The sequence below is a fragment of the Schistocerca piceifrons genome, chromosome 2, assembly GCF_021461385.2.
Source record: "Schistocerca piceifrons isolate TAMUIC-IGC-003096 chromosome 2, iqSchPice1.1, whole genome shotgun sequence".
Taxonomy (NCBI): domain Eukaryota; kingdom Metazoa; phylum Arthropoda; class Insecta; order Orthoptera; family Acrididae; genus Schistocerca; species Schistocerca piceifrons.
Genome location: NC_060139.1, coordinates 1,094,276,963 through 1,094,290,885, shown reverse-complemented (window position 1 = coordinate 1,094,290,885; position 13,923 = coordinate 1,094,276,963). Strand labels below are relative to the sequence as shown.

General features: G+C 45.0%; 1 protein-coding gene across 1 annotated transcript in view; it reads right to left on the bottom strand.

The window, feature by feature from the left end:
- LOC124776155 (odorant receptor Or2-like) overlaps positions 1–8,782 on the bottom strand; it is an 81,697-nt gene extending 72,915 nt beyond the window's left edge. Inside the window, exon 1 of the mRNA XM_047250995.1 lies at positions 8,747–8,782. Within this exon, the coding sequence (XP_047106951.1) occupies positions 8,747–8,782 (36 nt within the window). The remainder of the gene's footprint in view (positions 1–8,746) is intronic.
- Positions 8,783–13,923: the final 5,141 nt, after the last annotated feature.

The following is a 13,923-nucleotide window of genomic DNA, read 5'->3' as shown; positions in this document are numbered from 1 at the left end:
ATCCTACCGCACACGAGCTCAAAGTTTTTTACCTGAGGCGATTTTTGAGGATGAAATATCCCAACATGTTTGAAATGATGAAGTGGTGAGAGGAAATGGTCTGCGTAAAATCGTAGTTGATAAAAGATTGAAGCTTGATTGGCATCTTCTACGCATAATAATTGAAATAATCTCAAAATGAGCAATGTTGTGGAAACCAATAGATGGACAAAGAAAGACAGAAAGGCCCTGTAATCGCTGGAAATGAACTTTTGGAAAGTATTTTGAGTGCTCTGACTTGAGCTGAAGAGGAAGCTGAAACTCTGGCAGACGTTTGAGTTCACTGGCGTTGAATCGTCATCCCCAGATAGTGTTTGTTTGAAACTAGAAAGTTGTGGAGAGAGATTTATGTTTCGTGGCCATTCAATTACAGTGAGGGTCGCTCGTCTCCTGTATGCCGTTTAGTGTTGTTGGGTGCACATTCTGTTTATTTTGGTGAAGTGTAGGTGTCGCAATTGAGGCAGTGTGAAGTACATACTGAGCAGGAATCTTCCGAGTGGGATGCGAAAAGATAGATGTGATATACATGTACTCACAAACAAATGATTATAATTTCAGAAAAATTGGGTGTTTTACTCAAGAGAAGGAGCTTCAGGAACTCAGCAAGTCAATGATGTGTTGATCGACCGCTGGCCCTTGTGGAAGCAGTTATTCGGCTTCGTATTGATTACTCAAGAGAAGGAGCTTCAGGAACTCAGCAAGTCAATGATGTGTTGATCGACCGCTGGCCCTTGTGGAAGCAGTTATTCGGCTTCGTATTGATTGACAGAGCTGTTGCATATCCTGCTGAAGGATTTCGTGCACAACTCTGTCCAACTGGCCCGTTAGATCGTCAAAATACCTAACAGGTTGGAGGGTCCTGCCAATAATGCTCCAAACGTTCTCAATCGGGAAGAGATCTGGAGACCTACCTAGTCAAGGTAGAGTGTGGCAACCATGAAGACCATCAGTAGAAACTCTTGTCGAGTGCGGGAAGACATTACCTTGTTCAAATGTAAGCCCAGGATGACGCAGGGAAATGCAACAAAACGGGGCGTAGGATATCGTCGACGTACCGCTGTGGTGTAACGGTGGATGACAGCCAAAGGGCTCCTGCTGTGTAATGAAATGACGTCCTGGTTGTCGAGCCGAATGGCGGGCGACAGTCAGGTTCGTATCCGACCACTGTCAGGGGTGTCTCCAGACACGTCTTCGCTGGTTACTGGGGCTCAGTTGGAATTGGAACTCATCACTGGAGACAATTCTACCACATTCAGTGTGATTCCGGGGCGAATGTGCTGGACACCACTGCAGACGGGCTCGTTGGGGTAAAGTGGTCAACGGCGGTCAGGCCGCGAGCTCGGTCCCCTTTCTGTGAGCCGCCTGTTCGTGGTTCTTGTGGTCGCGCAAACACCAGCTGCAAGTCATATCGATGATAATGACGAATCCGGTGTTCTGAGTCCCTCTCTGACGATCGTCCCGTTCTGTCGTCCCTCTAGTTCGACCACTTGCACCTCGTCGCTGTGTTCGACCACGGTTCACCCATTCCTGACAGCATCGTCAGATGATGACACCGCTGTTATTCAAATATCGAGCGATTTGCCATTTACTACAATCGGATTCTTTGAGACCGATTACGCGTCCTCTCTCAAATGCTGACATCTGTGTATATTGTTCACACGCCTGTCTGCGAGGCTTAGTTACTGTCCAACCATTACACGGAATGAAATTCGTGAAGACCTTACGCCCTGGTATCGACAGGTCCCCTGTATACTACCCTTGCTAGCTGCGCGGTGAAATCACCGTCCAGCGTCATATATCCACCCATCGTCAGCCAAAGTTTACAATTTTGGATTTTCTGTCGTTATCTGTATGAATATAAATTTGTGAGCGAGTCGCTTAACTCCTTCGTGTGCGTCATTTGTTTATTTATTTATTTCTCTTGGAGTGTAAAATTATATAGAGTACTTTCCCACAGTGTAAGCATCACTTTGAAATTTGATTACGGTTTTAGGGTACTTTACTCGGCGTTAACTATTATTACCTTTTTGTCAGTCATTAGAGAAAATAAATATTTGTTAATATTAGTCTTAACTTAGATGCCTAGGTTCATTACGTTGTCCTACAACTCTTCCACGATTAGGCAACCGGGTCTTCACCTAAGCTTGTTCTTCTCACTGTGATGGCATTATTGCTGTAACAGTGGCCAAGCTCAGCGATCGGTTCCATTAAGAATTCAGGGAAAGAAAGAGCATTGCACTCTGTCACGTTCTGTTAACAACGACTTGTTTCGCAAGGAGCATTGTACTTGACGCACCTTACGCTCCTCGAAGAAGATCGGGAACATAACTTTCGCTATTTTAAAAGGAACTGGTTTACTGTATTCGGCTAATTTAACGACTGTAAGCAAATTTTACGTCCCCAGGCATGGCTAAACTGTTTGGGGGATATTTTCTGTTAAAGCCCTCCGGACCTCGATAGTTCGTTGTAATCAGATTCGCAGTGTCCTAACAAAATCCTTTGTATATAAAGAACTAAAAATTTAATTTCTTGCACTCACAGGTAACATAACGGTGGACGATAAGTAATAATACAGAGTGCAGAGACTTCTATGGCATAATGTGTCATCGATGATTTCTTTGCAAAATAATTGATAATGTCTTAGGCCGAAATTGTACAATCATGCAACGAAGACAGGAAAAAAGAGAGCTGCAGGCGACACTAAATCATTCAAACAAGTCATCGCAGATGCGCACCCAGCCTCAATTAAGATCTTATTATAACCTATATTCAAGACAAAAAAGAAACTTAACATTAGAATTGATGGTAACAAAGTAGATGAAGTTAAGGAATTCTGCTACCTAGGCAGCAAAATAACCGATGAGCAAGGAGGACATCAAAAGCAGACTAGCATTGCAAAAAGGTCATTCCTGGCCAAGAGAAATCTACTAGTGTCAAACATAGAGGAAGAAATTCGTGAGAATGTGCGTCTGGAGCATGGCATTGTATGGTAGTGAAACATGGACTGTGGGAAAACCGTAACAGAAGAGAATCGGAAGCAGAAGAGACAGGATGATAGGACATGTGTTAGGACATGAGGGAATGACTTCCATGGTACTAGAGGGAGTTGTAGAGGGCAAAACTTTTAGAGGAAGACAGAGGTTGGAATACATCCGACAGATAACTGAGAACGTAGGCCGCAAGTGCTACTCTGGGATTAAGATGTTGGCGCAGGAGAGGAATTCGTGGCGGACCGCATCAAACCAATCAGAAGACTGATGACTCAAAGAAATCAACACACTGTACATTCCGTTCGACTGATTTCCAAATTCCTTTGTGCTCACTGTCAGAGTTACATTATCGTCGGCAAACTTCAAACATCATTTTTTCTGAACTTCCTTTTCCCAATTTCAACTGCAATCTAATTTTTGTAAATAACGTAGATCACCTTTTCACCCCTGCATTTTCTCCTTGTATCTTACGCAGTCAAATAACAGAAACCTATAAACTTCCTTAGTACTTCTTTAAGAAGCGCAAGTTATATTGTGCTGACGGTTTTCACAATTACCTGCGGGAATGAAACGTTTGGGGCTTTTGTGTGTCCCTAGATTTCTCAAGCTCTCGAAAGTTTCGAGGGATGGTTAACGCCTGTATTCAAGCATCTGTCAGTTGTTGTTTTTCAACATTTCCGTGGCGCTACGACCTGAGCCAAAGACACCTGTCACCATTCGTGCAACCCTTCTTTATACACTCCTGGAAATTGAAATAAAAACACCGTGAATTCATTGTCCCAGGAAGGGGAAACTTTATTGACACATTCCTGGGGTCAGATACATCACATGATCACACTGACAGAACCACAGGCACATAGACACAGGCAACAGAGCATGCACTATGTCGGCACTAGTACAGTGTATATCCACCTTTCGCTGCAATGCAGGCTGCTATTCTCCCATGGAGACGATCGTAGAGATGCTGGATGTAGTCCTGTGGAACGGCTTGCCATGCCATTTCCACCTGGCGCCTCAGTTGGACCAGCGTTCGTGCTGGACGTGCAGACCGCGTGAGACGGCGCTTCATCCAGTCCCAAACATGCTCAATGTGGGACAGATCCGGAGATCTTGCTGGCCAGGGTAGTTGACTTACACCTTCTAGAGCACGTTGGGTGCCACGGGATACATGTGGACGTGCATTGTCCTGTTGGAACGGCAAGTTCCCTTGCCGGTCTAGGAATGGTAGAACGATGGGTTCGATGACGGTTTGGATGTACCGTGCACTATTCAGTGTCCCCTCGACGATCACCAGTGGTGTACGGCCAGTGTAGGAGATCGCTCCCCACACCATGATGCCGGGTGTTGGCCCTGTGTGCTTCGGTCGTATGCAGTCCTGATTGTGGCGCTCACCTGCACGGCGCCAAACACGCATACGATCATCATTGGCACCAAGGCAGAAGCGACTCTCATCGCTGAAGACGACACGTCTCCATTCGTCCCTCCATTCACGCCTGTCGCGACACCACTGGAGGCGGGCTGCACGATGTTGGGGCGTGAGCGGAAGACGGCCTAACGGTGTGCGGGACCGTAGCCCAGCTTCATGGCGACGGTTGCAAATGGTCCTCGCCGATACCCCAGGAGCAACAGTGTCCCTAATTTGCTGGGAAGTGGCGGTGCGGTCCCCTACGGCACTGCGTAGGATCCTACGGTCTTGGCGTGCATCCGTGCGTCGCTGCGGTCCGGTCCCAGGTCGACGGGCACGTGCACCTTCCGCCGACCACTGGCGACAACATCGATGTACTGTGGAGACCTCACGCCCCACGTGTTGAGCAATTCGGCGGTACGTCCACCCGGCCTCCCGCATGCCCACTATACGCCCTCGCTCAAAGTCCGTCAACTGCACATACGGTTCACGTCCACGCTGTCGCGACATGCTACCAGTGTTAAAGACTGCGATGGAGCTCCGTATGCCATGGCAAACTGGCTGACACTGACGGCGGCGGTGCACAAATGCTGCGCAGCTAGCGCCATTCGACGGCCAACACCGCGGTTCCTGGTGTGTCCGCTGTGCCGTGCGTGTGTTCATTGCTTGTACAGCCCTCTCGCAGTGTCCGGAGCAAGTATGGTGGGTCTGACACACCGGTGTCAATGTGTTCTTTTTTCCATTTCCAGGAGTGTAGACGTTCAATGTATTCCGCTCTTCGTCTTCCCCAAGAGTCTAACGTACCTGGGTAGTTATGTAGTATGCGTCGCACTGTTGTTTTGTCAGCAGCCTACCTTGTAGAGAGACTGCATTTTGCGAGTATCCTACCAACTAACCGAAGCCTGCCATCTCCTTTACATATGACTGAGCCTATATGATAATTCAATGGAATATCGAAATAAATTGCTGAATCCAGGTATTTATATCCATCCTGATCACACCTGAGGCTCGCCGATATTGCAGCCGTAGGCTACAACGTAAAAGGCACAGTTTTGGATTTCTGGACATTTCAGGCAGTCTGGCAACTTTTACTTCACTTTGAAACCTTATCAAAATCTGCAGCGTCTTTCACATAATACTTGTTTATATAAGCGGCGATCAAAAAGTTTCCATTCGAAGACCGTAGTGTGCAGAATCTGTATACCAGACAGGCAAAAATCGCAGTGAGCATTGCGGCACTCATCCCGCCGACGCACCAGGTTGAAAACCCGCGTCCTGCTGCGCAAATGCCTGTTGCACATCCTCGTTTGAGAGATATCATTGGCCCGTGAAGGCCTTTTTTAAGGCACCGATGGCGTTATAGTCACATGGAGAGAAATCACGACTACAGGGCGAGTGCCTAGGTGCCATCCACTCGAGTTCTGCGCTACGACATTTGCTATTTGGGGACACGAGCTATCATGAAGCAGCGGCACCTCTTGTCAGTTTTCCTGGGCGTTTCGCCATAATTACACACCGTTGTTTCTCCAGCGTTGCTCTGTATCGTTCCCCTGTGATGGAAACACCACGTCCGTAATGGATGAGGCTGCCATCGCTAATATCGACCCTCCCTGACTGTGGTGTGCCGTTTCACAACGGTGGTGGTTGACACACGTGCTGTCCCGTACGAATTACTGTAATTGACGGAAAGTCATCAAGCAAAGCAGAAGTGGTATCTGGCGTTCCCGAAGAAAGTGTTACAGGACATCTGCTGTTCCTAATCTATGTAAACGACACAGAACACAATTTGAGCAGCCTTCTTAGGTTGTTTGCAAATGGTGCTGTTATTTGACGTCTTGAAAAGTCATCAGATGATCACAACCAGTTGCAAAATGATTTAGACCACATATCTGTATGGTGCCAAAGGTTCAATTAAATCCAAGCAACTAGAAGTGTAAGGTTATGCACGTGAGTACGAAAGTAATCCGTTAAATTTCGCTTCCATGATAAATTACGCAAAGTTAAAGGCTAACATTTTAACTAAACACTTGGGGATTACAATTCCGATTAACTTAAATTGGAGCGATCACATAGATAATGTCGTGGAGAAGATGAAACTAAGACTGCCTCTTATTGGCAGAACACATGGAATATTGAATAGATATAGCAAAGGAACTGTCTACACTACGCTTGCCGTCCTCTTCTGTAATATTGCTGCGCCTTACGCGATCCGTATCAGATAGGATTGACGGAGGACATCGAAAAAGATCAAATAAGGACAGTTTCTTTTGTATAAATGCGAAAGAGCGGGCAGAGTCTCAGGGATATGTTACGCGAGTCGGTGTGGCAGTCATTACAACAATGGCGTTTATCGTTGTGCCGAGATGGTTTCATGAAACTTCAAATCGCCAACTTTCTCCCCCGGATGCGAAAATATTTTGTTGATGTCCACCTACACAGTGAGAAATGATCATTGTAAGAAAATAAGAGAAATCAGAGCTTGCATAGAAGTTCGTTTTTCCCGAGCACTCTTCAAGGAACAAACAGTAGAGATACGGAAGGTATGTGAGAAAAGTAGACCGACAACATTGCGAGCAATCTCGCAACGGTATGATGTTCTACTTGTGTTGAACGGTATGTCCATTCCTTCCAAATGGTTAGCCTGTGTCTCAGCTCTACTTGTGTGGAACACTGTGTTCGCTCCTTCCAGGTGTCAGCCCGAGTTTCAGCTCAGTATAGCCATTAGGTAATTGTTGAGTGCGCCATCAGTGAAGTTGTTCGTTGTGTGTAACGAAAATGGGACAGCGAAATTTTAAGCAAAAGTATGCCAACAAGTTTTGTACTAAACTTTGGGAATTCGGAAGTTGAAACAGGCCTATGGGGAGCATTCTTTATGAAGATCACAGGTTTTTTTGGAAGGCCGAGAACGCGCTGAAGATGAACCTCGCTCAAGGAGACTCACAACTTAAAAAACCGACGAAGACATCGAATGTGTGCATGCTCTCGTGAAGTGAGACCGACGTTTAACAATAATGATTATGGCTAACCTGTTAAACTTTAACACTTTCACCATAAATCAAATTTTGACAGAAGATTTGCATATGCGAAATTTTTCTGCCAAAACGCCACCGAAAATCCTCACAACTGATCAGAATGATTATCGAAGAAGCGTGTGCATTGATCTTCTTGAATGGATTGCCAGTGACCGTGAATATTTCAGTTGTGTCATTACAGTTGATGAATCTTGGATTTTTTTTAGTACGATCCTGAGACAAAGCGCGAAACTTAGGCATCTGTTCGATCGAAGAAACCTCGTATGATCAATTCAAAGACCCAAACAATTTTGATTCCCTATTTGGACGGTAGGGGTATTGTGCATAGGGTATTTATGTCTCCAGGAGAAACTGTCAACCAAGTGTTTCGCAAGGATGTCTTTGGAAGGTTCTGGAAAATGGTGAATCGAGTGAGACCACAGACTGCAGACAAGTGGATGCTGGAATATGACAACGTCCCATCTCACACAGCCACTTCTACCACGGAATTTTTGACCTCAAATGGCATTACTGTTGTGCCACAGCCCTCCTATTCTTCTGGTCTGTGTCCTTGTGACTATTTATTTTAAAAAAATTGAAAAATGTCTTAAACGGACGTCAGTTTGGGACTCTGGGGAAGATTCAAAAAACTATCACCGACCAACTGAGGCCTTTCAGCGCTGCTATCAAGACTGGAAACAGCGACTGTGCCAGTGTATGGCTGCCGAAGGGAACTGCTTTGAAAGGGACAATACTGTTGTCTGAAAAAATAAGTCCCACTACTTCCCTCACACACCTCCTAGTTTGGCAGACACTTGATTGCAAATTGCAGCGTAGTGACGTAAGCGCAGATGTGCACCTGGTTACTTACTGCCTAGAGACTGTCACCACTGTCTAGAAACTTCGGTTGACACAAAGTTGAAATAACAGGGAGTGACTCACCTGTATCTTTCATCGAACCTCAGTTCGAGTCTTTGCCGAAGGCTTAGAGCGATTGGTACTGCTAGTGGTGGTAGGTATGTGTCCTATCTTTCATACCGTATACACCACCAAATCGCCAACGAATTCATTGGTGTATCCTTCTCGCTACACTGCATACGTACAGCAACAAACATTTCGTTATTTCCTATCCTTCCGATGCTGCACTCTTAATGGTCAGAAGCATACAACGGAGCAGAGCTTTCCTGAGCGTCCCTTGACTGTATTCATTTCTTGTCATCGCACATATGCAGACTTCATGACAGTTATCTCCGTCCATTCCGTGCCAGTGAGATCGTCCCTACCTGCTAAACCAGACTCACCGTTCGCTCCCGTGTTGCAGCCACGGCCAAAGCCATCTCCCAGGTCCAGGGTTACTGCGCTTTCGTGCTGCGGAAACTCTGCTTTTCTCTGCCAGTCTCACCAGTAACGACGCTGCCCCTTCCCTACCGCCGCCTCTCTAGTTGTGCACTAAATATTTAAATATTTCTGAAACAATAAAAACGTCTCGAAGTTAATTAAACTGTTTTTGAAACGGGTCAGCTCTGTTACATAGAAAACTTATGGCGGTTGAATGTCAACGGAATTAAATATTGAGTGTCGAACACAATCAGACACTATGAGCTGTTACATAAATGCCTTATATTCTGGAACAATAATTAAAGACCCAGAGTTACGGACAGTGGTGTGATGTTTAATTCATTTATAGGAACGCAACGTTTGAAATCCCAGGAGATACGAGTCATTTAAAGAGCGTGTCTTTGGATACCGACATGAAAGAATCTTCTGTAATCTCCACTACGAAGGCTAAGCAATCTGAGACAAAAAAATCCGAATCAGAGACTACGCGCAACGACAACTGGCTACCTTCTCCATCTTCATCCATATTTTAGGAACCACTATGAAATGCGCAACAGATGGTACTTCCCACTGTACCACTTATCAGAGCTTCTTTCAGTTCCGCTCGCGTACCGAGCGCAGAAGACTGACTAAAATGGCTCTGTGCACGTTGTAATTCGGTCAACTTGTCTCTGCGATCCCTGCTGAAGTGATACGTAAAAGGTTGTCGTTTATTCCTAGATTACTCATTTAATGGTCTTTAAAAAAATAGTGAGTGGGATTGCGCTAGGTAGCGTCTATCACTTCAGGTTTCTCAGCGTCAATGTGACGCTTTCCCATTGCTCGACGAGACCTGTGACCATATGTGATTCGTGTTTGTTCAACATCCCCTGTTAGTCCGATTTGGTATCGACACCACACAAATGAGCAATATTCTAAAATAAGTCGTACAAGCGTTTTAAACGGGCTGTACTCTTTGTAAGCTCACTGTATTTCTCCAGTATCCTGCCAACCAATGTCTTCTGCACTGCCTATGTGAACATTCCGTTTCTTGTCCTTACAAATTGTTACAACCAGCTATTTTCCTAAGTGTAATACTTCCAGTTGTGACTCGCGGATGTTCTGGTCATAGGAAATTGTTTCTCGGTGTTTGTGAAGTGCACAGTCCTGCATTTCTGAATATTTAAATGAAGTTGCCAAACTTTGGCCCACTTTGAAATCTTGTGAAGATCCGACAATGTTTGTGCAGGTTTTTCAGAATACGTCTGTCTTCCTGTCATGTGGGAGTCCGTAGGTGACAGTTCGGGATGTACAAAAGTTGGCTGGAGGTGAAAGGTGGTCCCAGATGCAGCAGTTTCTGTCTTTCGTTTTCGCCTCATCAGTTCCTTTTTTATGTTGATTCTTATCAATCGCGGTCCGTCGTCCGTATCTGTCTTCAAGAAAGAAGCGTCCCGCCGTGGACTAGTGGCCTCCATGGCGAAGGTCGAGGGGCTGAGGTTCCCCAGTTGTCGACACTAACGTCAAATACTTTCATGGTAGTCTTAATTACACCCTCAAATAGTTTCCTCTGTTCACCCACACAGGGTTTGCCCAGTGTTAACTAGGAACAAAACGGTTGTCTGCGAATGCGATTACTAGGCATACGGATTACCCTGCTCGTCGAAAGCTTGTTTCTTAAAAACAACGCTTCTGTACTGTTATTAAACATCTGTATGTGTCTAGCTTGTAATGTTACATGTAGAATTCTCCTAAAGCGTCGTTTGCGATATTGTTCCAGCTTTTCCTCTTGTATGTCCAAGATTCAGATCCATAAAATAGCAGGACGTTATAGTCAAAAAGCCTCAGATTACTGTTAATATTGTCTGTCAGATCATTGTACAACAGGAACATCAAAAGACGCAGAACATTTCTCAGAGGCACATCTGCTTAAGAGGTTTTGGTCTTATTTAAAATCAGTAAGCGATTCGAAACATCTATTCATTGTTACAAAGACCATAAAGGCACCGAGGCGGAAGGGAGAAGGCTCATATCCTGAATTATAGGTACAGAAAGCTGGCTGAAGCCAGAGATAAATTCTTACAAAGACACAGACGGTGTTTAGAAAGGATAGATTGCATGCAACCGGTGGTGGCGTGTTTGTCGCTGTTAGTAGTACTTTATCCTGTAGTGAAGTAGAAGTGGATAGTTCCTGTGAATTATTATGGGTGGAGGTTACACTCAACAACCGAGCTAGGTTAATAATTGGCTCCTTTTACCGACCTCCCGACTCAGCAACATTAGTGGCAGAACACTGAGAGAAAATTTGGAATATATTTCACATAAATTATCTCAGCATGTTATAGTCTTAGGTGGAGATTTCAATTCACCAGATATAGACTGGGACACTCAGATATTTAGGACGGGTGGTAGGGACAGAGCATCGAGTGACATTATACTGAGTGCACTATCCGAAAATTACCTCGAGCAATTAAACAGAGAACCGACTCGTGGAGATAACATCTTGGACCTACTGATAACAAGCAGACCCGAACTTTTCGACTCTGTAAGTGCAGAACAGGGAATCAGTGACCATAAGGCCGTTGCAGCATCCCTGAATATGGAAGTTAATAGGAATATAAAAAAAGGGAGGAAGGTTTATCTGTTTAGCAAGAGTAATAGAAGGCAGATTTCACTACCTAACAGATCAAAACGAAAATTTCTGTTCCGACACTGACAATGTTGAGTGTTTATGGAAAAAGTTCAAGGCAATCGTAAAATGAGTTTTAGACAGGTACGTGCCGAGTAATAAAACTGTGAGGGACGGGAAAAACCCACCGTGGTTCAACAACAATGTTAGGAAACTACTGCGAAAGCAAAGAGAGCTTCACTCCATGTTTAAACGCAGCCAAAACCTCTCAGACAAACAGAAGCTAAACGATGTCAAAGTTAGCGTAAGGAGGGCTATGCGTGAAGCGTTCAGTGAATTCGAAAGTAAAATTTTATGTACCGACTTGACAGAAAATCCTAGGAAGTTCTGGTCTTACGTTAAATCAGTAAGTGGCTCGAAACAGCTTATCCAGACACTCCGGGATGATGGTGGCATTGAAACGGAGGATGACACGCTTACAGCTGAAATACTAAACACCTTTTTCCAAAGCTGTTTCACAGAGGAAGACCGCACTGCAGTTCCTTCTCTAAATCCTCGCACAAACGAAAAAATGGCTGACATCGAAATAAGTGTCCAAGGAATTGAAAAGCAACTGGAATCACTCAACAGAGGAAAGTCCACTGGACCTGACGGGATACCAATTCGATTCTACACAGAGTATGCGAAAGAACTTGCCCCCCTTCTAACATCCGTGTACCGCATGTCTCTAGAGGAACGGAAGGTTCCAAATGATTGGATAAGAGCACAGGAAGTCCCAGTCTTCAAGAAGGGTCGTCGAGCAGATGCGCAAAACTATAGACCTATATCGTGTGAGACCCAACTCGCTTTATTTGTTCATGAGACCCAGAAAATATTAGATACAGGCTCCCAGGTAGATGCTACTTTCCTTGACTTCCGGAAGGCGTTCGATACAGTTCCGCACTGTCGCCTGATAAACAAAGTAAGAGCCTACGGAATATCAGACCAGCTGTGTGGCTGGATTGAAGAGTTTTTAGCAAACAGAACACAGCATGTTGTTATCAATGGAGAGACGTCTACAGACGTTAAAGTAACCTCTGGCGTGCCACAGGGGAGTGTTATGGGACCATTGCTTTTCACAATATATATAAATGACCTAGTAGATAGTGTCGGAAGTTCCATGCGGCTTTTCGCGGATGATGCTGTAGTATACAGAGAAGTTGCAGCATTAGAAAATTGTAGCGAAATGCAGGAAGATCTGCAGCGGATAGGCATTTGGTGCAGGGAGTGGCAACTGACCCTTAACATAGACAAATGTAATGTATTGCGAATACATAGAAAGAAGGATCCTTTATTGTATGATTATATGATAGCGGAACAAACACTGGTAGCAGTTACTTCTGTAAAATATCTGGGAGTATGCGTGCGGAACGATTTGAAGTGGAATGATCATATAAAATTAATTGTTGCTAAGGCGGGTACCAGGTTGAGATTCGTTGGGAGAGTCCTTAGAAAATGTAGTCCATCAACAAACGAGATGGCTTACAAAACACTCGTTCGACCTATACTTGAGTATTGCTCATCAGTGTGGGATCCGTACCAGATCAGGTTGACGGAGGAGATAGAGAAGATCCAAAGAAGAGCGGCGCTTTTCGTCACAGGGTTATTTGGTAACCGTGATAGCGCTACGGAGATGTTTAGCAAACTCAAGTGGCAGACTCTGCAAGAGAGACGCTCTGCATCGCGGTGTAGCTTGCTCGCCAGGTTTCAAGAAGGTGCGTTTCTGGATGAGGTATCGAATATATTGCTTCCCCCTACTTATACCTCCCGAGGAGATCACGAATGTAAAATTAGAGAGATTCGAGCGCGCACGGAGGCTTTCAGACTTTCTTCCCGCGAACCATACGCGACTGGAACAGAAAAGGGAGGTAATGGCAGTGGCACGTAAAGTGCCCTCCGCCACACACCGTTGGGTGGCTTGCGGAGTATAAATGTAGATGTAGATGTAGAATTAGGCCTTCGAAAATTGTTTCACCGCGGAAGATCGTAACACTCTCCCTCCTTTCAATCAACGTACGAACGTCAAAATGGCAAATATTGAGTTAACTGGTAGTGGAACAGAAACGCAACTACAATCGCTTAGTAGCGGAAAGACATTAGGACCGGATGAGATAATACAAGATTCTACAAAGATTATGCGATATAGCTTGCTCCCCTTACAGCAGCAGTTTATCGTAGATCTCTGGAGCAACGAACAGTACCAACCACTGGGAAAAAAAGCACAGGTCATTTCCACTTTCAAGAAAGGCCGCAGGACAGATACACACAATTATAGACCTTCATGGCTGATTTGTTTTATGCTCAAGAATTATGATGTTTTTGGAGAATGGAAGCCTCCTCTACAAAAATCAATATGGATTCCGCAAACACAGATCTTGCAAAATTCGTACATGAAATCCATAGCGCTTTAGACAACGGCACTTCGGTTGACGCCCTGTTCCTTGACTTTGGGAAAGCAGTTGACACCGTGCCGCACTGCCGCTTGGTGAATAAAAC